General features: G+C 37.3%; 1 protein-coding gene across 2 annotated transcripts in view; it reads right to left on the bottom strand.

Moving 5' to 3' along the window:
- Positions 1–25,767, bottom strand: part of MINPP1 (multiple inositol-polyphosphate phosphatase 1) — a 35,280-nt gene extending 9,513 nt beyond the window's left edge. The window contains exons 1-4 of one of the 2 annotated variants that reach the window (XM_004020010.6): positions 25,117–25,767; positions 22,012–22,209; positions 18,058–18,155; positions 13,443–13,576 (exon numbers count right to left, since the gene is read on the bottom strand). In XM_004020010.6, coding sequence (XP_004020059.3) covers positions 13,443–13,576; positions 18,058–18,155; positions 22,012–22,209; positions 25,117–25,753 — 1,067 coding nt within the window. In that variant the 5' untranslated portion in view covers positions 25,754–25,767. The remainder of the gene's footprint in view (positions 1–13,442; positions 13,577–18,057; positions 18,156–22,011; positions 22,210–25,116) is intronic. The other variant, XM_012102486.5, reaches the window with a different exon arrangement.
- Positions 25,768–25,773: the final 6 nt, after the last annotated feature.

Here is a 25,773-nt window from a genome sequence, read left to right as displayed (position 1 = left end):
AGGAAATGGCAACCCACTCCAGTATTTCTGCCTCACGCACATGCATGCAAGCAATATATAAACTGATTTATACTTTATTGTTTGAAACTCAATTGCGAAAACTCTGGGTATGAAAAAAAAACTAGAACTTTCAGTTTTCAGTCTGTGAGGAGCTTAGAAACTGCCGTTCTAACAGCAAAGAGCCAAACAAAATGAAAACGGTTCATCTTAGATCCATTAGAGAGGTGATGTTGCAGGTCAAACTGCTGCCCACTATACTGGAGACAGGCAGACACAGAGAACCACAATTTACAGGAGCAGACACCTCCACAGGAACCTATGCCAGGGTCAGAAAACTGAAAACTGAAAATTGACACACTGCTAGAGGCTTGGTGTAGACAAGAGGAAGAGTTAAAAATTTCAGGGGACCAGTCATAGGGGATGTGAACTCTTCCAGATCCTCACAGTGAACCCCCTCTAAGCTATCTGCTAAAAACTGATTTACTTCTTTAAGTACAAGCCCAACTGCTGTTTGAAAGAACCAGAACCCCAGCTTCTTCTTAAATATATCCAAGTTTCAAGGATGCCATGAGAAATTTTCTGGGTTTTATTCCCAAGCTTATTTAAAGCAAAGTTGGTTTATGATTAAGCCCAAAACACTGGCACTAGCCAATGGGTTACAGTGTGTGTGTGTGCCAATGGGTTACAGTGTGTGTGTGTGCCAATGGGTTACAGTGTGTGCGTGTGTGTGCCAATGGGTTACAGCGTATGTGTGTGCGTGTGTGCGCCAATGGGTTACAGCGTATGTGTGTGTGCGTGTGTGCGCCAATGGGTTACAGTGTATGTGTGTGTGCGTGTGTGTGCAAATGGGTTACAGTGCGTGTGTGTGTGTGTGCGCCAATGGGTTACTCTGTGTGTGTGTGTGTGTGTGTGTGTGTGTGCGTGTGTGTCTGCCTGCCTGTCTAGGGGCTGGAGGGTTAGAAAGACCAGAAAGAAAAAGAGAACATAATGCATGGGAAGACAACAGGGGAAAGAATGTGGGGAAAAAAAAAAATCACTTCTCAATTTATTCAGTTGCTAATGTAAGGCCACATAATTTTGTCAGAAAATTGCAGAGAGCATAAAGACTACTACATTCCATTCTACCTGTGGTCCCATATAGTTTTCTTTGTATCATATGGCCATTCAATAAACAGAGTTGTGAGGTTCAGGATGCCATGACAGAAAGAACTAGCTTTTTACCTTTAATTAAAAACTGCAGTCTTTTGGTAGGAAGATGTAAAATTTTTTTAAAGGTGGAACTGCCAAGGCAATGAGTAATGACATGTATTCAATACTCACTGCGTCTATAGTTTTATAATTATTGGGGACATGAAACCATTTGAAAATCTAAAGGAGTGAGATTTCATCCCAGAGAAATGCTCAAACCCATAAAAACTTGAATACAGTTTTGGGAGTTCAGACTCTACACATCCTAAGAACCCCTCTGCTGCATATTACAGTCTGACGCCCTGAGGAGCAGTGCAGCTACAATCCTGCTCCACACTAGCTCTTATCTCCTGCATCATGTGTGTTTCAGAGAAGTCGGATAATTTTGCCCTAATGAGCTCTACATTTAAAATGTCTAAATAGATTAATTTACATTTAAATTTATACACAACACCATATTAAGGAAAATGCAGATAGTTTATAATTTGCTGTCAACATTTCTACTTTTCTTGAATCGTGTAGTTTCTGTTCTTTACATTCTGACTGCATACTCCAATCCTCCAACATAGACTTCTATTAGTCAGTCACATCTCTCATATTAACTATATCCCTGACTTGTAATGCTATTCTTTAGGACTTGCAGCACAATGTCTCAAAAAAAAGAACAAAAGGCATCTAATGTACCTTTAATTCTGCCCTATACCTCTGATAAAAATGCATTAAATTTGAGATATCACATTTTCCAACAAGTGACAAAACCACTTTTAACAGAGGTTCATTTTAGCTTTAAAAATTAAAAACACTAGAAAATGTACACTATCAATACAAATACAAGAAAACAAATGAATAACTTACATGAATTATATGTAGAAATACACAGTTGGAATTCTAATATTTTAGGGTTGAGGAATCTGGTCATGACTTCTCATTTTAGAAATAGGGAAAGGACAAGTGAATTACCTAATGTTATCTAGCAAGTAAGACTGCAGTTCTCCAAATTTCAGCCCTCTTTTTACTTACGTAAGTTGGTAAGGAGATTTTATTAAATCTTCCATTAAAAAGGAAAGTTAAATTGAAGTCTAAAATAACGTTGTTAAATGAGGTTTGATAACTATGCATGTATACATGTGTTCAAAGTTGACAAAAGACCCAGGAAAAAGTTCAACCAGAAAAACAACTAATAACTGCATGTTTTCTCCTAAATGTACTCAGCTTAGGTTTTTCTAAGCTCTCAGTTCACGTTTCACACTCAAGTAATGTTACACAAAGTGTATTTTAAAACATGATCTGAGAATATCAAATAGAGCTTTAGACTTGTGTAATTCCCACAATTATGTAAGTGCACAAATAAGCAACATGAACTGCCAGATATATGAGATGCTCTGGGAAGAAAATTACAAGGAAAAAGAATTTAATCCTATTTTACATCTGATTGAACCATCAGCTCCAATGTGGCATTTGGAAAAGTATCAAATTTGACATTTTAACACAAATATAGAATGAAATGATTCAAGTGTAAAGTTTTTTCTCAAGAAAAAGACATAGAAATAACTTTTGCTTTCATCCAAGATGTAGTACCAGGGACTGGATTTACCTTCCTGCCTTAAACTACTATAAAGCTAAACAAAAGATATGAAAAGGCAGTTTCCAGATATTCAACAATAGTGAGAATAAGAGTGAGCAGAGGCAAATCCCCACAGCTCTCCCATCTTAACTGCCTAGTTTCCAGGCTGCAGCACAGGGCACGGGAACCCAAACAGAGTACATCAATCTTCCTGAGAGATGAGATAGAACTGGAAATTCATCGAGGCCCAACTGACTAGAATCTACAGGCTAGCACACCAGAGAAGAGAGATGTGCAGTGACTCCTCCCAAGAGGTCAGCTAGTACTCATCAGATCACTGTCTGTGAGAAAGCTATCCAAATCCAGGCAAAAAGCACTGAACACAAAGAACAGGAAAGCATCCCCAAAGCTAACACAAGGCCAGGAATAGTTTGTGTTCACACAAGCCATTACAGGAAAATCTCAAAATATACAGGGTACCAAATAGATGCTCAGGAGGAACTGACTCAAAAGTGTTGCAAAATTAGCCCATAAAAGACATTATTATAAAAACAGAAAAGGCAAACCACAGTTTAGGAGAATATACTTGTAAAGTATAAATCTGAGAAAATCTCTGTATCTAGAATATACATTAAAGAACTCTTAAAGCAACAACAATAAAAATGATAAATAACCCAATTAAAAAATGGCAAAAGATTTGAACACTTAACCAAAGTAAACACAAGGATGGTAACTAACCTCAGTATCACTAGTTGTATGGCTGTTAGCATAACTGGTATTATCTTGAGCCCTTAACAGATTTTCCTGTCTCTGCCAGGGCTGTAATGTGTAGTACTGAATCACTTCTCAGATAATCACGATGGTGTGATCACTCACCGAGAGCCAGACATCCTGGAATGTGAAGTCAAGTGGGCCTTAGGAAGCATCACTACGAACAAAGCTAGTGGAGGTGATGGCATTTCAGTGGAGCTACTTCAAATCCTGAAAGATGATGCTGTGAAAGTGCTGCACTCAATACGCCAGCAAATTTGAAAAACTCAACAGTGGCCACAGGACTGGAAAAGGTCAGTTTTCATTCCAATTCCAAAGAAAGGCATGCCAAAGAATTCTCAAACCACCACACAATCGCACTCATCTCACACGCTAGTAAAGTAATGCTTAAAATTCTCCAAGCCAGGCTTCAGCAATACGTGAACCGTGAACTTCCTGATGTTCAAGCTGGTTTCAGAAAAGGCAGAAAAACCAGAGGTCAAGTTGCCAACACCTACTGGATCATGGAAAAACCAAGAGAGTTCCAGAAAAACATCTATTGCTGCTTTATTGACTATGCCAAAGCCTTTGACTGTGTGATCACAATCAACTGTGGAAAACTCTGAAAGAGATGCGAATACCAGACCACCTGACCTGCCTCTTGAGAAACCTGTATGCAGGTCAGGAAGCAACAGTTAAAACTGGACATGGGACAACAGAGTGGTTCCAAATAGGAAAAGGGGTACATCAAGGCTATATATTGTCACCCTGCTTAATTAACTTCTTTGCAGAGTACATCATGAGAAATGCTGGGCTGGAAGAAGCACAAGCTGGAATCAAGATTGCCTGGAGAAATACCAGTAACCTCAGATATGCAGATGACACCACCCTTATGGCAGAAAGTGAAGAAGAACTAAAGAGCCTCTTGATGAAAGTGAAAAAGGAGAGTCAAAAAGCTGGCTTAAAGCTCAACATTCAGAAAACGAAGGTATCTGGCCCCATCACTTCATGGGAAATAGATGGGGAAACAGTGTCAGACTTTATTTTTCTGGGCTCCCAAATCACTGCAGATGGTGACTGCAGCCATGAAATTAAAAGACGCTTACTCCTTGGAAGGAAAGTTATGACCAACCTAGACAGCATATTAAAAAGCAGAGACATTACTTTGTTGACCTTTGTCAACAAAGCTCCGTCTAGTCAAGGCTATGGTTTTTCCAATGATCATGTATGGATGTGAGAGCTGGACTATAAAGAAAGCTGAGTGCAGAAGAATTGATGCTTTTGAACTGTGGTGTTGGAGAAGACTCTTGAGAGTCCCTTGGACTGCAAGGAGATCCAACCAGTTCACCCTAAAAGAGATCAGTCCTGGGTGTTCATTGGAAGGACTGATGTTGAGCTGAAACTCCAATACTTGGCCACCTGATATGAAGAACTGACTCAGTGGAAAAGACCTTGATGCTGGGAAAGATTGAGGGCAGGAAGAGAAGGGGGCGAAAGAGGATGAGATGGTTGGACGGCATCATCAACTCAATGGAAATGAGTTTGAGCAAACTCCAGGAGACAGTGAAGGACAGGGAAGCCTGGCGTGCTGCAGTTCATAGAGATGCAAAGAGTCAGACATGACTGAGCGACTGAACAACAAGTAAAATACTAAATGAAAAGGAATAAATGACTGATACCGTCGCAGTGCTCCAGATCCGGGCTCTGAAGGGCTTCCCTCATAGCTTAGTCGGTAAAGAATCTGCCTGCAATGCAGGAGACCTGGGTTCAATCCCTGGGTCGGGAAGATCCTCTGGAGAAGGAAATGGCAATCCACTCCAGTATTCTTGCCTGGAGAATCCCATGGACAGAGGAGCCTGGTGGGCTACAGTCCATGGGGCCACAAGAGTCAGACACGACTTAGTGACTAAACCACGAAACCACTCAAAACACAAATGAATCTTATAACCATTACGCTACGTGAAAGAAGCCAAACCCCTAAAAAAGTACACATACATCCCATAAGGTTCCATCATATAAAATTCTAGAAAATACAAAATAATCTATAGTGACAGAAAGCAGATCAGTGGATCGGCCTGGGAATGAGGGGTGGGAACTATATTAGAAAGAGTCACAAAGAAACGTTTGCATGCAGTTTCATGGCTGTATAAATGGGTGAAACCTTATCAAGTTGTATACTTTAAATATGTGCTGTTTATTTCACATCAATTATACTTCATAAAGTTAAGTGTTAAGGGTTGATATGATCAACCTCAAAGACTCCTGCTCCCATAAAGGCTTTACCAACCCCCAATGGTTCAAATCAATTCTTCAGTATTGTTTTTTACCCGTTTTAGTGCTGTTATATAGATATGCTCCAAAATAGGACATGAGTGCCTTGAGACACTCATGTGAGACATAATTTAAATGTCTTCATCTTTGTATATACCTTCCATTGCCTAATATTTTGATAGAACAGTTCATAAAAAATACAAATATAAAATATTCTGTTAAAACACTATTATTATACCACACTGGTGTGTGATATTAGTAGTGGAGGAGGCTATGTCTGTGAGGGAAGGGATAGACTGTGGGAACTTTGTATTTCCACCCATTTTTGTTGTAAACCCAAAAGTGCTCTAAAAAATAAAGTCTATTAGTTTTGGGGTTTTAAAACCTATTATTCTCTATAATTAGCTGTACTGAATTTGAGTAGACGTAAAACTAGAATCAGGGAAGCACTTAGGAGGTAACTGCTAAAATCAAAAAGAGAGACGATATCAGTTTGATATGAGTTGAGGCGGAAGCAGTGGGGGTGAAGAAAAGTAAAAGAACTTGATGTGAAGAAAATACAACAACCAAATACCACCTTATGGTGAGCAGATGTAGAAGGTGAGGGAGACAGAGTCAAGAATAATGCACAGGTTTGCAGCTTAGAGGCCTAGGAGGATAAATGACTGCAGAGCTGTGGATATTCCTTCATTACACACTAAGCGCTGACTACATCGCAGGCATGCTCTAGACACTGAGGACAGGCCAGGGAAATAAAGGTCTAGCCATCGCAGACCTACAGTCCACTGAAAGTCAAAACATGTCTTTCCAAAAGACAAATGGACAGTTGAATTTGAATTCAAAGCATAGCCAGGCTAGTTATATTAACTTTTACCTTATTTTAGCCAGTATCTTTCAACAACTAGCACTAGAAGAGTCTGTGGTACCTAGTTAAACTCATGGAACAATAACTTCAGAACAGTAACAAGTTCTGAGAATTTAGAATCTGCATACACTTCTATGAACTTCAAAAGACAAAGCTCACTCCTTACAATGGGCCAAGTAATTACTTGGTGCCACTATACTTTTATTTCAATACTGCCATCTTAGGTTAACACGTGGAACTACACAATCTTAAAAAGCCATACCCTTATTCAATGGTGAATGAAAAGGTTGAAAAAAGATTAATGAGAGCTATTAAATGACTGTAACATATATTTACAATAATTAATTTGCATATCTGAGAGTATCCCTGACAAAATGGAAGATCTCACGAGGTAAGCAATTACATAGTTCAGAATATAAACCTTTCTTTGAAAAAGCAGGAAGTGACTTACTGAATCTCAATTAAAAATAAAAATATATTAACAGACAATGGGGAATGGGAAAGTAGAATAAAATGCAGATAAATCTTACTTATTCAAGTTTAACCTGCTTTTCTAACCACAGCTGTTTAAACAGCAATAGCTGTTCAAATTTGCTTAAATACTAAAGTTACTGGTTTTAACTTTAACCCATGACTGTAGTGATCGTTTAAGAAGGAAAATAAGGTCAAGATCCTAGTAAGTGTCAAGGACCATGGATCTGGAGGACTGGTTGTATTTAACCAAAATGTTGATAATTATCAATTAACATTATTTACAATCTCCAATTTTTCTGTGAAGTAAAATCACACTATTAGAATTATGTTGAAAAGTATTCAGGAACATTGAAGAATATCTTTGATTTAACATTACTGTAACAAGATAACAACAAAAAAAGATCACAACCTGTGTACACAGTACCATCTCAATACGGGGTGGAGGAAGGATGGAGAAAGCAAAAATAGCCTCAGAACTCTAGAAATGAGTGAAGACATTTCTTCAGATAATATTAAGGATAAATATTGTTTCTGTATATATGACAAATACATATATAAACACACTCAGTATAAACTCTAAATGCAAATACAAAAAAGTCATGAAGTAAAAATAATATTTTGATAAAACAGTTCATAAAAAATATAAATATAAAATATTCTGTTAAAACATTATTATTATACCACACTGGGGTGTGAAATTAGTAGGGGAGGAGGCTATGTCTGTGAGGGAAGGGATAGATTATGGGAACTTTGTATTTCCACCCATTTTTGTTGTAAACCTAAAAGTGCTCTAAAAAACAAAGTCTATTAGTTTTGGGGTTTTAAAACCTATTATTCTCTCTGTATTGAGCATATATTGGTTTTCTTGAGAAGTATCCTAAATTTTGGCACTGCTAATAAAATTGGTTAGCATCACTGTTTTCTGGAAAGCAATCTGACAGAAGTCTCTAAATTCAATTTTTCCCTTTACCTGTTTAAGATTTCATCTTGATACAGTTAAACAAATTTTAAAATCCCTAATCAGTCTTTTGGTATACAGAAAACCGTACCTGAAAAGCATCTGCCAGTTTCTTCACAATAAGTGTTGACTTTCTTTCCTTAGCTAGAAAAGGAGGCAGTGGCCAAAAAAATTTTGTCTTACAAGGTCAAATTCTCCTTCCTTTAACTTTTATACTGTTTTACCCAGTCTCCTGCATTGTAGGCAGATTCTTTCCCAACTGAACCACGAGGGAATAACCATACTATTTTACAATCTTACATAAATAGCTATATCACAACCCATGGCTTTTTTATACATTTCTATTTTCTCTATATTGTTAACAGTCACAAGTGCAATGACTTTGTCCAGCTCATATGATACTGCCTGACACATATCACAGTAGATGTTTAAAATACTGTTGAATGAACCTTCTTTTCAATTCACAAATACAAGAGTAATTCTCCAAAAGGAGTAAAAATGTTCTCTATCTTGCTGATGGAAAGGGAATTAATTTAAGGAATGAGCTCAAGAACATAAAAATTTGAAGAGGTTAAGTACTAGAAAAGTATTTGTTTCTAATATTCGACTAATCATGGCAGCAGGGGGAGGAAAGGTATGTGAATGTCTGACAAAGATATTACGGACATGTTTTGACCAGAGAGCTCTCACATACAGTAACAATACCATACCTGTATCCTACATTATACTGTTTTAATAGAAATTATCTCACTTGATTAACAACCCTGTGAGGACAACAATTCTCCTTTTCAGAAGTGAGGAATCTGCAGCATCAATAAAGTAGAACCAGGACTCAAAACCAAATCTAAGCATCTGCCTATTACATCCCATGGCATCCCATCCGCATCCCATCCAACAAGACATCCATAACATGAAAATCAGTCTCATTAGCGTCTGAGTAGGTAAAAAAACATAACTAGCTATTACCTAACATAATGGAATAGTCAGTCCATTGCAATTTTTTTTCCCCGCTATACTTTACTTGTGGGTAAGATAAGCAAAGCCTAACAAAATAAATTAAACCTGGAATTTCATTTTAATATAAATCACAGATAAGGTGTTATGTTCAAAAAGATTCTTTTTAAACAATTTTACTTTCCCACCAAAAATGCATAAGGTTTCCAATTGCTCCACATCTTATCAACACTTAAGAAAAATTAAAAAAATTTTTTTCTTATTTTAGCCAGTGAATAGGAAAAATACTTTTAGTCCTTTCCTCCTTTGTTTCTCATTTCCTCTCACATTCCTAATGTTTCTGACCCTTCTGGTTACCGTATGTGCAGGGTTTTTCCCACACTAGGCAATACTCTGTGACACCAGATGGCTGTTCTACGCATTATCTCCCACAGGCTACGGGCTCTGTCCCATGAGACTGCCCCCTACTTCAGGTGCCAACTGTAAGTAGTAGGTCTTCACCTAGGTCACCCACCGCTTGTATCCGATATGGCTACAGATAGAAAGCTCTCATGATCCCCTTAGGTTTAATTTGCTAGAGTGGCTCACAGAAGTCCGGAAAATACTTACTTGCACTTACCAGTTTACTATAAAAGGGTATGATAAAAGACACAGATGAACATCCAGATGGAAAAGGTGTACAGGGAAAGGTAAGTGGGAAGGAGCACAGAGCTCCCATGTCCTCTCCAGACATGCCTCTTTCTCAACTCCTCTACTTGTTCACCACCCCATTAGTCCTGTAAACCTCGCAGGCATGACTGATTATTAACTCCATTTCCAGCCCTTCTCCCTTCTCAAGAGAACCGTGGGGAATGGTAGTGGTGGTGTTTGGGGGAAGGGGGAGGATGAGGCTGAAAATCCCAAGCTTCTAATCACGGCTTGTTATTTCCAGTTAACAGCCATCATCCTGGAGCCATCCAGTCATCTCATTAGAACAAAAGAAACTCTTACCACCTGAGACAGTACAATGGTTTCAGGAGTCCAATGTCAAGAACCTGGGGCAGAGACCAACATATATATTTTTTCTCTTATTTTACAGCCAACTTAGGGGTATTAGTGGTATTTCATTGTGATTTTGGAGAAGGCAATGGCAACCCACTCCAGTACTCTTGCCTGGAAAATAACATGGATGGAGGAGCCTGGTAGACTGCAGTCCATGGGGTTGCTAAGAGTCGGACATGACTGAGTGACTTCACTTTCACTTTTCATTTTCATGCATTGGAGAAGGAAATGGCAACCCACTCCACTGTTCTTGCCTGGCGAATCCCAGGGAAGGGGGAGCCTGGTGGGCTGCCATCTATGGGGTCGCACAGAGTTGGACACAACTGAAGCGACTTAGCAGCAGCAGCATTGTGATTTTAATATCTAATGATATTATCAAATAGTTTATTAGTATCTTTTCACATGCTTATTTGCCATCCATATATCTTTCTTTAGTAAAGTATCTGTTCAGATTTTTGCCCCTTTTCAAAACTGGATTATGTGTCACCTTACCAGTGAGATATAAATTTTTAAATATATTTTGGATTCAAATCCTTAATCCCATTATATGGTTTGCAACTATTTTCTCCAAGTCTGTTGCCTGTCTTCTCAGTTTCCAAACAGTGCTTTTTGAAGCACAAAGATTTTTAATTTTGATGAAGTTCATTTCAATTTTTTAAAATAGATTATGCATTTGTTTCTGTATCTAAGAAATCATTGCCTAATCCAAGATGGTGAAGACTTACTACTATGTTTTCTTCTAAGAGTTTCATAGTTATAGCTTTTAAATCCAAGTCATTGATCCTACATTTTGTTTGTTTCTTTTTAAAAATTGTAGTACAACTATACTAGTTTCAAGTGTATAACAGTGATTCAATATTTTTAAAGATTATACTCTAAATTATTGCAAAATAATGGCTGTTTTCCTGCGCTGCACAATATATCCTTGCTGCTTGATTCTACATTTTCTTCTAGAAGTTTTCTAATTCTAGATTTTATACAACTCTATAATCCATTTTTCTGTATTGTATGGGGAAGGGTCTGAGTGTCATTTTTTTTAACATATGGGTATCCAACTGTTCCAGCACCATTTGTTGAAAGGACACCAATACATTACCTTGGCATCTGTGCAAAAAAATGACCATATATATATCAGAATGTATTTCTTGACTTGATTATATTGATCCATTTGTTTATGGCTACAATTTTATAATAAGTTTTAAAGTCAGGTATTTATTAAGTCCTTTTGCTTTTTCAAAATTGTTTTAGCTCTTCTAGATCCTCTGCATTTCTGTATAGATTTTAGAATAAGCCTCTCAATTTCTACAAAGAGATCCACTGCAGTTACGACAGGGACTGCAGTCAGTTTACAGATGATCAATCTGAATCTTCCCATCTATAAAGATAGTGTATCTCTGGATTTATTTGGGTTATCTTTAATTTTTCTCTGTAATGCTTTGTAGTTTTCAGTGTACAGAAACACTCATTTTTAAAATACCAACGATAAATTTCTTACTTAAGCTTTGAATCTGGTAACAAGTTTTAACAGCAAATTTCGCAGAAGTTATTTAAGAATCTTTCAGACACAATTTTAAGTTTGCCATACCTCACATTCATCAATGAGATAAACATTAAACAATGAAAAAACAGTCATTTCATAAAGTTTAAGGGTTTTAAAACATTCATAAAACCATGTAGGAAAGAAATTAATACCTATCTGAAAGAGGGAACTTGCCTTGACTATTTTGTTTCTGCTGCCAAAAAAGTGTTTGGTTGCAGAAACTAAATACAGCTTTCTCCACTTATGGTGGGGTTACATCTCAATAAACACTTCATTAAACTGAAAACATCCAGTCAGAAACCTACCAAACATCATAGCTTAACCTTTTGCTGTTGTTCAATTGCTCAGTCATGTCTGACTCTTTGTGACCCCATGAACCGCAGCACCCCAGGCTTCCCTGTCCTGCTATTTCCTGGAATTTGCTCAAATCTACCCTACTTTAAATGTGTTCAAAATGCTAACATTAGCCTACAGTTGAGCAGAATTACCTAAGACAACACCTACTTTATAATAAAGTGCTGAATATTTCACATTAAACACTGTACTGAAAGTGAAATACAGCATGGCTGTATGGGTCTAAAATGGTTCTAAGAATATTGGCAGTGTTTTGCTTGTGACTGCATTACTGATGGTGATGCAGCTGACTGAGAGCTCCAGCAGACTGCCGACGCCCAGCAGTATGAGAGAGCATCATACTGCAGATAGCCAGCCTGGGAAAAGTACAGCTTCTACTGAATGTGTATCATTTTTGCACCATCATAAAGTCAAAAACTTTTAAGTGGAACCATCATCATAAATCATGAATTAGGAACCACGTATACTAAACCTGGTTTTCTTCCCTAACTCCCATCTAACCCAAGGAAATTTCACAAACTAAAGTCATACACACACACACACACACACACACACACACACACACACACACACACACACACACACAATTTCTCTCTATATCTATATGTATATAAAACTTAATACCACAAACTCAATCAAATGTACCATCTTCAGTCTTTCTGTCACAATCTTTTACTAAAAGATTTTCATTTCCAACTGTGAATATAAAAGCTTTCATGGAGTCATTTGTCAAACAGTTTAGATTCTATCAAAGGTTCAAATTATGAAAAGTATTTTTAAACTTTGAGATGTATGAATGTTATAGAGACTTTTTGATGAGAAATTCTCATTTAAAATAAAAACTTAGAAAAATTCAAACCAGAAATCATGTACAATTTTACTATTTAAAATATAGCAAAAATTAGAAACTACCCAAACGTTCAGTGACAAGATGATATAAACTATGGTATTTATTTACTGAATAATGAACATTACTGAATACTGTACTCTAGTAAAAACAAATTAACTATAGTATATGTAACAACATGATAAATATTATAAATGTAATGTTGGAGGGGGAAGGAAACAATCCCAAAACACAGTAAGCATGTGTCTCCAAGCAAAACTAAGCGTGTCATTTGGGCATGGATACATTCATAATAAAAAAAATTTTACAGAGACTATGGAATAATATGAATCAAATGGGGAATAGTCTGCAAAGGGGATAGGAAGTAAATAGGGCCAGGGGAGAATGGAAAATGAAATCACAGAGAAGTACATAAATAGACAAATGCAAATTATTACTAATGTTCCAGTTCTTGGGTTGAATGGAGGGTGTACATGCTTTATAACTTACATAGGTCATCTAATTCTTTTGTAAGTATAATTATTTTCTAAAAACATAAAAGCAAAATCTATTTTTAAGAATCACCCATTATAAAACATTTTCCAGAAGCTTAATTGGGCTTTAATCCTGTTTTTAAAAGTTTTTAAAAGTTTTTACCATTGTTTCTGTTTAACTGCTTTGTCCAAGTGCTGAAAGATATCCTGAAACAGGGTGCAGCTGGATCGACTGTTAATCGTATATCCATATCCTCTTTTCCAATACTGTTTCAGATCATTTAAATATTCTAAAACCTAAAAATAAACATTTCAAAAATCATTACATTTTTATTACTATAACAGATTTTCTGATTTAATAATCTCTCATAAAAGGTTACATTGTTTAATCACTATTCTACCAAAAGCACAGGAGAATCTAAGCAGTTACAAAGTTTTTATTTACCATTTCAAGTATTTAAGGGTGAGACCCAGAGATTTATGCTGAGACACAAACCTGAATGGGAATGTAGAGACTGACATGCAAGAGCAAGTCAGCTCTACTCACAGCCAACAATCCCAGCATCCTTGACAGTTCAGAAGAGTGGGATAAAGACAGGTACGTGCTCCCTTCTCTTCTAAAATTATATTAAGATGATAGCAAAGATAGATACAGAAAAAAGAAAACATACATAGAAAAAGATTCATTATAGCACAGAAAGTTGCTCACAGTGAGTCAGGAATTTTAAAGAATTTTAGGAAGGTAGAAACCAGATAGAAAAAGAGTTACTTTGGTTCAAGTAACCAAAAACAGTAATAAAAATAGCAATAAAAGTAGACCAAGATTATGGAAAATTGGTATTAGAAGGAATGTATTAATATATTAAAACATTCTAAAGGACAAACTGGCAAAAGACACACATCTCTAAGACCTATTAATTCCATTTATTATAATAATCACAGAGGAACATGAGAGACAATGTACAAGAATATCTTAGAATAGCAATGCTTATAGGAACCAAAAAAAAAAAAAATCCTGGAAATACCTAAACTTCATTAAGAGGTAGATAATTAAACTATAAGATACACATACTATGGATACTATAAGATTATTTATAGATCTAAATGAACTGATGTGGAAAGATCTCCAAGACATAATGCTGAATGAGAACAGCTGGTTAAGAATAATAAATACTTGTTGGCCTCACCCCAGGCAACTCAGACCACTAACTACTGTTAAAGTGCGCAAGCATGCTCAGTTGCTCGGTCACGTCCGACTCTTTGTGACCCTGGGACGGTAGCCCACCAAGCTCCTCTGTCCACGGGATTATCTCAGCAAGAATACTGGAGATGCCATTTCGTCTTTCAGGGGATCTTCTCTACCTAGGGATCAAGCCTGTGTCTCCTGCAGCTCCTGCACTGGCAGGTGGATTTTTTACCACTGAGCCACCTGGGAAGCCCATTTTAGTGTGATGGGGCAATATCACGCATTTCTGAACCTGTCATGGCCAGAGTATTCTTACCCTACTGGACTTTTTTTATGTAGCCCAGTGTATGTTGTTTAACTATTGTTGGTAATGAGAGAAGAGCAAGATGGAGGGAAGGATGGGACGCAGATACGTATAGAAGATGGTCATATGAGAGCCAGTGAGAAAGGCCTGGAACAGATCCTTCTCTTACAGCTCTCAGAGGAGACCAGTCCTGCTGACATCTTAAGTGTGGACTAGCAGTGGAATATATTAATCTTCTTTTTTCATTTTCCTGAGACGTAATCAAAAGCTATAATTTATGCAGTTATTTTCAATGTTTGGAGCCTTATGCCTTTCAGAGATCTATTTAAAATGCTGGATCTCTTTCATTCTGAGTTTTGAAATCTTGGACACATTCCATAATTTAGTTGAGATTTACTGCATTATCTGCTCAGAATTCCAGCACCTCCTCAGAACTGTGCAAAGTCCTCAAAAATGCCCTTAGCACACAGACACTGTTCAATAAATGCCAATTTTTTGTGAATTTCTGTATTTTTGTAAAAGACATTTGTTAAAGGAAAAAAGTAGAATACATACAGTACAATACTATTTACTACCAAAATACACATATACGTTAAAAGATTGAGAAGTACACATCAAACTGACAAGAATGGTAGATTTTCTGTGGAGAGCTCTTAACTTGGAGTCAGTGATTAAGGTAGCCTTTATCTGAATGTTAAAACTTGTATTCACGTATCATTTGATCTAACACCAAAAGTAGAGGATAAAAAGTTGCAATCCAAAAGAGGTACAAGAGAAGACTATATAGCTGTTATGAGCCATTCTTCCCAGAAAAGTCCCTAAAGAAATTAAGTGCTAGCTGTAAGTTTAAAAGCAAGAGCAAGGACAGGCCAGTGCCATGTACTAAAAACAAAGCTCAACAAATACTAAAAGTCAAAGTGAAATCGCTCAGTCATGTCCAACTCTTTACGATCCCATGGACTCTAGCCTACAAGGCTCCTCTGTCCATGGGATTCTCCAGGCAAGAATACTGGAGTGGGTTGCTAAAGAGGTAATTAAATAAAGAAGTTAACAAAAGGACAAAGTAAAAGTTTGTTCGGTGAAAATAAAAAGAATTAAAGTTTTGCCAAACCTTTTCAAGAAATGAAACAAAAATAGTGTCAGAAATGAAAAAGAAGAGGCACTCTGAAACTGACACAGGGAAAAGAATGTCGGGCAGAATGCAGCAGACTTGCTAACTCAAGGAGTCGGTACTCAGAGTTTACTAAGTCTGAAGTGACTGGAATTAGCAGGTTAGAGAAGAGAGGAAGAAGCTACGCAGAAAAAGAACTTCAAAAATCATGGAGGTGGGGAGGGGCGGGGGGAATTCCCTTGATTATGTTGCTAATGTTATGGGATTTGTAAGCTGATCAATTGCAGAGCTAGCACAAGGCTAGGAGATATTCACGTTCCAAGCAGCTTAAATAGAGAGTTTCCACAGACACCAAGAGATCCAGAATTTAAATCTGGATGTCAAAGGGTCATATTTTAATAGTAAAGACGTGTATAAGTAAATTCTTGTGTCGGACTTTTTTAAGGTCAGGTCTAGAGTATGAAACTCAGGAAGAATGAAGCTTCAAGAGGATTAAACTGATCCACAAGTAACTTAACTGCAGAAGAAAACAAAATTCAACACTTAAAAGACAAAATCCAGGTATTCAACACTGTAACATTCACAGTGTCCATTATCTAATAAATAATTACTAGAAATACATGAAGAAATAAGAAACATAACATCAAGTAGGAGAAAAATCAGTCAATAAAAGAATCTATCATAAGAAAAAAGGAATACAAGCACAATTCAATACTAGAAAATGTACTAATATAATTAACTATGCTAGAAGATTAAAGAAGAAAAAATAATCATCTTCCTAGATGCCAGAAATTCAGCACATCCTTAATTTTAAAAACAATAAACAAATAGAAAGTTTTAGTAGACAAGAAACAGAAATTTCCTTAACTTGATAAGGATAACTACTGGTGACTATGCCAAACATATTTTATAATGAAAAACTGAACGTGCTCTTAACTAGAAAATATAAAGATATATCTGCTCTCTTCTCTCAGAAATCACTCTAAAAAACAAGAATCAGAAAGAGAAAGGCAAATGCTCCTTTCAAAGAGATTAGAAATCCTCTGTACCCTGAGCCACCACCATAAATGAGGACGGACTGCCAAATGCAGTAAAGATCAAACACAACATCTCAGATAAAACCAGCAGAAGACAGATCCTCGAAGCACATGGTAACTTGTGGAAGCAAATCCAGCAATCCTGGCTCGAAACAATGATGTCTAACAGGAGCCTCCCTGGACAGTCTGTAACACCATTACAGGAAACATACTGACCATCCATCTCTCCATGGAGTGTTCTGCAAAGAATCTCAGAGAAAAACTCTTAAATTGTAAGGAACACTACTTATCTCTGAACCAATAGGCTCATTCCTATTGGCCACTTGAGAAGTAAAAGCTGAACTCATTGCAAAGATGAGTAATTAAAAAAGTGCTAGTGTCTATACAAACATATAAATTAAAAACAAGACAGCTACACAGATAAAACAGCCAGAAAAAAAGCACCCTCACCCTAGAAATTCTACAGAGCAGATGAAAACTATAATTAAATATAGTATCATGAATTCTAAAGACTTAAGAAAATAAAATAATCATTTAAAAGAGAGAGTACAAAATGAGAAAAAAAAAGATGTGGGAAGAAGCCTAAAGATAGGTTTCCAGATAGGTTCCAGATATACACTGGAACAGCTCCAAAAATAGTTTGGCTTCTACAAAGAAGCCATATGAATGAAGAGGAAAGAAAGGGAATACCAACTAGGCAGGCAGAAACTGTAGATGAATTACTGCCATCACCAGATAGAGCACAGAACTCAATATGTTATGAAAATTTTATAAAAGAATAGGTATTGGAAATCCATTCATCCTCTCTGAACTTTGGAAATCCATTCACCCTATAAAAAGAAGAATTTGGATTATATTAGCTCTACAATCCTTTACAGCAGTAAAATTTGCTGACGGGTTAAGTAGGTTTTTAAACAGGTGGATCTAGAAATCGAATCACAATGAAGAATGTTTCCCAGAGTTTTATGAACACAAACTATTTACAAACAGACAGGTCTTATCTGAACAATTAATCTTTGTTAAGAAAATTATGAGATAGTCCAAGACACTTAATGTTCCCTACTCTTTTTTGAAAAGCTGCTTCAAATAACATTGAAAACCATGCAAAGAAGGCAAAGAAGCTCCAAAAGTAATACATACCTTTGCATCATCTATGTCAAAAACATCACACCAAGGAGATTTAACACCTTTAATTGCCAGGTCAAAGGAACAGGTGAAAAAAGCTACCTGAATTAAATCTGAGAAAAAAAAAAAAAGAGTAAAATGTGTGGGTTATTATTTTATGCAGTTTTCCAAAGGCTGAATATCTATAGAGTGTCAAGGACTTACTACATAAAACATAGTTTGATTCTGTTAATTTTAGAGGGTTGGAAGAGGGGAGATAAAGTTATAAAAGGTTTTAATCCCCAACTTGAAAATTAGCAATAACAAGGGACATTTATTGAACAGTTCTTTAAACTACACAATAATTCACTTTATAACTATTAAGAAGAAAGTACAGAGAAGGATATAAAAAAACAGAGAAGAAAAAGGGTAGAGTAAGTGAGGAGTTAGGAGGAAGGTGAAACAAAGGGTCAAGAAGGAGAGAAAGAGGGAAAAATCATACTATGAGACCTGACTCAGCCACTAATTATCTTGGATAACTCATTCTAGGCTGCCTGGATCTCAACACAAAATAGGCAAAACATTTATCCTTTTGTTAAGCAACAGTAAAGAATATATAATCAATATATCTATAACACATAAAGGGTACCCATGTTCAATGAGAAAAAACAGAATAATCCAACAGAACATGGCCAAGGTTTATAAAGAGGCAATTCACAGTAGGAATGAAATAACTAATAAACATATGAAAGGATGTTCAACCTTACAAGTAACCAATGAAACACAAAATAAAGCTAGGTATCATTTTTCGTTAATCAAAATGACTAATAATATCCACTATTGGCTGAATTACGGGAAATGAGCATTCTCATATATTGCTGATGTAAGTTTTTCTACACTTTCAGAGAACAATTTGGTAGTATATGTCAAGATGTAAAATATTCATGCTCCTTAATCCAATAAGTCTACCTATATTTATCTTATAAACTCTCAAGTGCAAGAAGCAGACTATAAGGATGTTCACTGTTGCACTATTTGAAAGAGTTAAAAACTAAGAAAAACTTCAGTAGAAAAGTAATTTCCTATACAAAGAATCTGGACTGTATTAGCTTCAGCCTCTCTGACCAGTAAAACTTAATGATGGGGTAAATAACTTTTAACTAGTATTGACCTAAAAATGTATCATATATATTTTTGAAATAACACAATTAAAAAAAAATTACGCAGCTACATTCTAAATAAGAATAAATTACAAAAAATACATTCAACTTCACCTTTCTATGTAAAAAAAGAAAAGGTATTTAAATAGCTAACATATTTTTGAGCAGCTACTCTGTGCCAGGTACTGTATTAATGCTTTGCATGAATAAATCTAATATAATCCTTCCAATAATCACATGAGGCAGGTACAATTCCTATATCTGTTTTACACAGAAAGAAAGCATGACATAGTTATTAAGGAACTTGGGATGTATAAAGATCAGAGAGTTATTCAAAAATATAACACAGTCAAGAATCAAATGCAAACAGTCCAATTCCAGAACCCATAATTTTAACCATTATGCTAATACTGCCTCCAAAAAGTTGCTCTCACCCAATCAGCAAAACACAAATTTGTTGTTGTTTTCAGTGGCTAAGTTGTGTCTTACTCTTCTGTAACCCCACAGACCACAGCCCACCAGGCTCTTCTGTCCATGGGATTCCCCAAGCAAGAACACTGGAGCAGGTTGCCATTTCCTTCTCCAGGGGATCTTCCCTTCCCAGGGATCAAACCCATGCTTCCTACATTGACAGGCAGATTCTTTACCAATGACCCACCAGAGAAGTCCAAAACACAAAAATCCTTGTCAATTCAGAGACTAGAAACAGTTAAAAAAAAAAAACAACCTTAATCTTAAATGTCCACTAACAGAATAATGGCTAGATACTGGTAGTTATATAATGCAATTCTATACATAAGTGTAAATGCAGAACTAGAATTACATGCATTAAATAAAAAAATACAAAGTTGAATTAAAATCAAATTTCAGACTGATATCATAGTTTGACATCATTCCTAGAAGTTTAAAAATCTGCAAATTATATCCCATTTAGGTACATAAATATAAACATTAAAAACCGACATGGGATGACTTAAATGCTCAATTCATAACAACAGTTACCTGCAGGGAGAAAAGGAAAGGAATGAAATCCTGGAGAGGGCCTAAGGACCCTCAATTTATTTAAAGCAACTAACTGAAGCTTAATTTTAAAATCTGATCAAACTAAGTGGTGGGTATATAGATACTCATTATATTTATTATTATCTATGTACTTGATTTCCCAAATAAGTAATTTTTAAAACTCTGCAAGTGACTCCAATGCATAGCCAGTTGAAGAAAGAGAAAAAAACTCAATTTTAAATGCTACTAGGCATCTTCACTTTTCTGATCCTTTGGCATTCCAGGTGGTGCAGTGGTAAAGAATCTGCCTGCCAAGGCAGGAACTGCAAGAGACTGGGGTTTGATTTCTGGGTTGGGAAAACCCTCTGGAGGAGGGCATGGCAACCCACTCCAATAATCCTGCCCAGAGAATTCCATGGACAGAGGAGCTTGGCGGGCTACAGTCCATGGTGTCACAAAGAGTCGGACATGACTGAGCATGCACTCACATAAAGCATTTAGACACCAGATCAACAGATGCTAGTATACTTAATTTGTTCCCAACATCTCCTACTTCTAGTCCTTGGAAATTTATTCACACTATAAAGAAATCACACTCCATATATAGATTGGTCAGTATCTGCTGTATGGATTACACATTCCTAGAAAACAGGGGAAATTTTTTAGTTATTATTCTTAATTTCTCATTGCTGGGTGAGCATGTATCCTGGTTTTCCACCTGCTCTCCCAGCACAATTATTAATAGTGTTTCCTTTTACCCAGGCTGCAATGAATCCACTGCAACAGCTTATGACAGATATGTCTATTCACTTTCTCAAAATCTCTAGGACAAAAGCCTCAAAGAGAAAATAAAAAATCACACTTCTTTTCTAAAACTTTATCCCTTTCAAACATTAACATCTACTTAAAAGCTAAAGAATTTTTTATATGATTTTCCATATGTATTACTTTCAGTTCAGTTCAGTCACTCAGCCATGTCCGACTCTTTGCAACCCCATGAATCGCAGCACACCAGGCTTCCCTGTCCATCACCAACTCCTGGAGTTCACTCAGACTCAAGTCCACTGAGTCGGTGATGCCATCCAGCCATCTCATCCTCTGTCGTCCCCTTCTCCTCCTGCCCCCAATCCCTCCCAGCATCAGAGTCTTTTCCAGGGAGTCAACTCTTCACATGAGGTGGCCAAAGTACTAGAGTTTCAGCTTTTTTTTCTCCTTCCAAAGAAATCCCAGGGCTGATCTCCTTCAGAACGGACTGGTTGGATCTCCTTGCACCACAGTTCAAAAGCATCAATTCTTCGGAGCTCAGCTTTTTTCACAGTCCAACTCTCACATCCATACATGACCACTGGAAAAACCACAGCCTTGACTAGACAGACTTCAGTCAGCAAAGCAATGTCTCTGCTTTTGAATATGCTATCTAGGTTGGTCATAACTTTTCTTCCAAGGTGTAAGCGTCTTTTAATTTCATGGCTGCAATCACCATCTGCAGTGATTTTAGGAGATAATTCAGAAAAGATAATTTCTGTTTTGTAAATAATGCTTGGGGTTGAAGCTTCATATAACTTTGCCCTCAAAAAAAAAAAAATCCAGTCTATGTCAAGAATTTTGTGTATTAACTTACATAAAACTCAAAGCAAAATCTGAACCTAAAAATAGTAAGCATGAGAAATAGAATCTTCTTGACCTAGAATACATTATTTTCTCAGTGTAAAATCAATTGTGGTCCTTTAAAAGGAATAGCTTTATGCTTCCATATTTTTCCATATTTACAATTTAAAAGTCACTTAAATTATTTCAGAGTTCAAATGCAACATAACAGGCACATTACCTGCATTTAAGTTGTTGACTGGCACTTGCAAAATATCTGCAACTTTTTTTAAAATGTTCTGCATTTCTGGTCCAGTTTTGAAGGCTTCTACATGATAAAGAGCAGTAGCATTCCTTTCCACTTGAGTTAAAAACTTCTCACAATGATCAAAGAACCTCATTAATTTATCATTAATTCTTGGAGGTCCACACTCCATATCTGAAAGGAGAAAAAAATATTGTGTGTATCCATGTGTGTACATACACACACACACACACACACACACACACATCCATTGATAGGAATGACAATTTCAAATTATTGAAAATTTTGTTTCAAGTATAAAAAGGAACACTAAAAACCTATTCACACCTCAACATATCTGAAATAAGTAAACACACTGCTTATGAAAGACATGGAGCAAACCATTTCCCGCTTGTAAAGATTGTTAATTCATAAGAGGATGAAAAAAAGACGCTAAAAAGGACTAATGAAACAGAGAACATCAAAGGTAAAATAAAATGTTAGAGCAATACTACACTATGAAATAGACTGAAATGAATGTTTTCTTAAAAAAATAAATTATTTGACATGAATGTCATAAGAAGTACAAAAATGTATTACATAGGTCCTGTTTCTATCAGGCATAGAAAATTTGAGAAATTAAACAAAGAATTAGCAAAGCTTCTAATAACAAGGTGAGAGAGAATTCAAGATAGACTCTGTTTTACTACTTTAATCCAAAGTCTAAATAAAGAGTATTTTATTTTCTCAATTAACTTTCTCAAATCTGTGTTACTTTGCAAAAAGACTGCTCTGGACAAAAAGTATTGACAACAACACAAGATATATTAAAGTTTCAGGTATTATATATTTCATTGTGCTAGATGTTTCTGATTTGGTTTATTTTCTAATTGGAGCTCCTACATAACTTTTCATTTATAATTTTATGTTACATTATTTACCCAATTAAGGAACAAATACACACTAGAAAAGCATTCATAATCATGCTCCAACTATTGGGGTGCCTTTTAAATTTTCTCAGTCATACTTAAAATACACAGATTTTCAGTCATCATTTCTGCAAAAATTTACTATGACAAAAACACTAAGTACATAACACTGTTTCTGTAATTAAAATGAGAAAATTATGTCTTGTTATACCATTTTGTTTTGGATGTGTCTGTGAAAATATCTCTATGTATGTGTATGTATTCATCCCAAATCCTGAAATAAATAATTAAGCCCACTGAATTGGCAACTGGATTACAGTTCTTAAGAAACATCTTGACTAAGAAAATAAGTCATCTTTATCATCTTTTTCTGTGGCCTTAAAATTTCCTAAGTGGATCTGGATAATTCACCCCTGCTATTATCTAATAACTGCTGTTCTTTAAACAGGAACAAAGGCATTGTTCTGTTTCTGTAAGAATACAAAATCCAATTCAGTGGCTTCCCTCCAAAGCCCAGATGTACAAAACAGGCAAAACAATTGTCTGTAGATAATAATAATGCAGCTAAGCAAAAGGTTTAATCTCTGAGACTGAAAATGGTGAGGGGCAGCTTACCCTGAACTATTCTGACCCAGGGCTGGCAAAAGCTAATGCTCACAATGCCATTTAAGGGCAAAAATCCATTCATCCCAGAAGGTCCAGCAGTTCCTTTCTGGTGTACACTAGCGTATACCAACATTCAGCTAATTTTAAAACATTGTGGGAAATTTTCACCTGTATTAATGGGAAAAAGTCTAGCTATTTAATTCAAAAGCACAATTCAACAAGTGACTAAACACCAGTCAGCAAAATAAGTTACCCACAGAGCAGTAACATGACAGTGTCAACGGAAGAACCTCTTGGAGATGGCTGAACAGCTAAAGAGAGGATGCTATTTGAGAAATGAGAAACCAGTCTACTTCTAATTTATTTTTCACTTGGGCTTTTTAAAGCTAAACGATGCCTCACCTCAACTTTTACCTTAAAGCTGATCAAGAAGTATTAACACTTCTGCATCTTTCTGGCACAAAAAATGTCATGTTTTCATTCTTATCCTTAAGTTATAGGACAAATGGAAGTTGTAGATATAGTGCAACGGTTAAAAAGATCAAGTTCTAAATCATTTTCCCTGGGTCCCTACCTAGTTGTCTGAAATAAGAAAAATTATTGTTTCTATGTGTCAACCTCCTCACCTGTTAAGATGGGCAAAAATGCCATCAACTTCAGAGAGCTGTTGTAAAGATTATGTGAAATAAGTGTGAGGCATGCCTGGCACACAGCAAGCATTAAGTGTTTGTTATTATTATTGTTGTTGTCTATGACTATTAAAACACTTTCTAAGGAAAAAAGCATCATTCCAGAGAAAACATAAGGCCTGGATTCTGGGCCTGACTCTTAGTCCTTAAACTAAGAAAGGACAATCAGGCAAGGGATACTCTTGGGCTCAGCACCATGACCTGTGAAATAAGAGCAATGCTAGATGATCTCCCAAACTTTGCAAAAGCATAAGTAATGGAATAAATCAGTAAAGTACTGTGCTATGACGACGGACCACAGCTACAAAGAGAGTAACTCTACAGTACATGCAACAAAATAGAAAAAAGCAGAGCGGTAAAGAAAATCTGAGAGCTGCTTCCTAAAATAGATTGTAGGTCTAGAACTTATATCTGAAAAAGTTGTTAATGAAAAAAATAAAACAAAATCCAAATACTACCAGAGGTAAAGCCTGAGGAAAAAACTCATAGATTGTATTAAATTTAAAAAAAAAAAAAAAAAAAAGGTGTGCCCAACTGTAGAACTCGCTGTCAGAGAGAGAGGAAAGGGACAAGGGTTGGTGCTCAGAGAGAGAAATTCATTTTGGGAATGGATGATCAAAAACTGCCCTGGCCTGTCTCCTTTACTACTGGATCCCCCAACGTCTACTACAGCTTCCTGTACGTAGAAGGTAACCAAAGTCATGCCTGATGAAAGAATAAATGAACATTATGTATGAGAAGGGAGAGAGTCAAGTGCTGAACATCCCAAAGGATGGGCGCGGGTGGGCGGAGAAGGACGAGGGACTGGGGTCAGAGGGAAGTGAGGAGAGGCTGGAGTCGGGGAAGTCCAGGATCTGGGGGCGGCCCAGGGTGGTCACCTGCGACATCGGGTGGCGGTAACCCCGGGTGGTAGTGCTGCCAGAGCCCTTGCAGGAAGGCGGCGCCGCTGTCCACGCAGCGGTGCTTGGAGCTGGTGACTAGCTGCAGGCGGCCGTAGTTCTCTCTGCTGAAGAGGGCTGGGAAAAGGGAGGCCAGGCGCAGGGCCAGCTGTCGCATGTCCTGCCGCCCCTTCTCCACCAGCTGCCCGTCCATCCAGTCAGCGTACCATAGCGGCCAGTCGGCCAGCGCGGCGCCCAGGTCGCCGCGGCCGGCAGCGCGAGTCCGGTCATCCTCGGCCCCGCGGGCCTGCAGCAGCCCGTGCAGCTGCCGCAGCTTGCGGATCTGTTTGGTCGTCGGGTAGCGGGTGCCATGGCGGATGAGGGCGACCAGTTGCACCGGGGTGCAGGCTTCCTCTAACAACTCCGGGTCCCGCCGCGGCGCTTCGGGGTCCGGCAGCAGCCCGGGGTTGACATCCTCATAGCGAGTCTTGGTGCCGAAGTAGGGGCTGAGCGCGGAGACCACACTGTTCTCCGGCTCCAGGAGGGAGCAGCGAGAGAGCGACGAGAGCAGCGCCACAGCCAGGGCCGCGACGGGCGTTGCGGAGACCCTGACGAGGCTGCACGCGCCGCGGTGCATGGTGCGCTGCGACCTGCGGA

Source organism: Ovis aries, chromosome 22, assembly GCF_016772045.2.
Source record: "Ovis aries strain OAR_USU_Benz2616 breed Rambouillet chromosome 22, ARS-UI_Ramb_v3.0, whole genome shotgun sequence".
Classification (NCBI taxonomy): Eukaryota; Metazoa; Chordata; class Mammalia; order Artiodactyla; family Bovidae; genus Ovis; species Ovis aries.
Note: the sequence above shows the minus strand (reverse complement) of the source record. Positions and strands in the feature narration are given on the sequence as shown.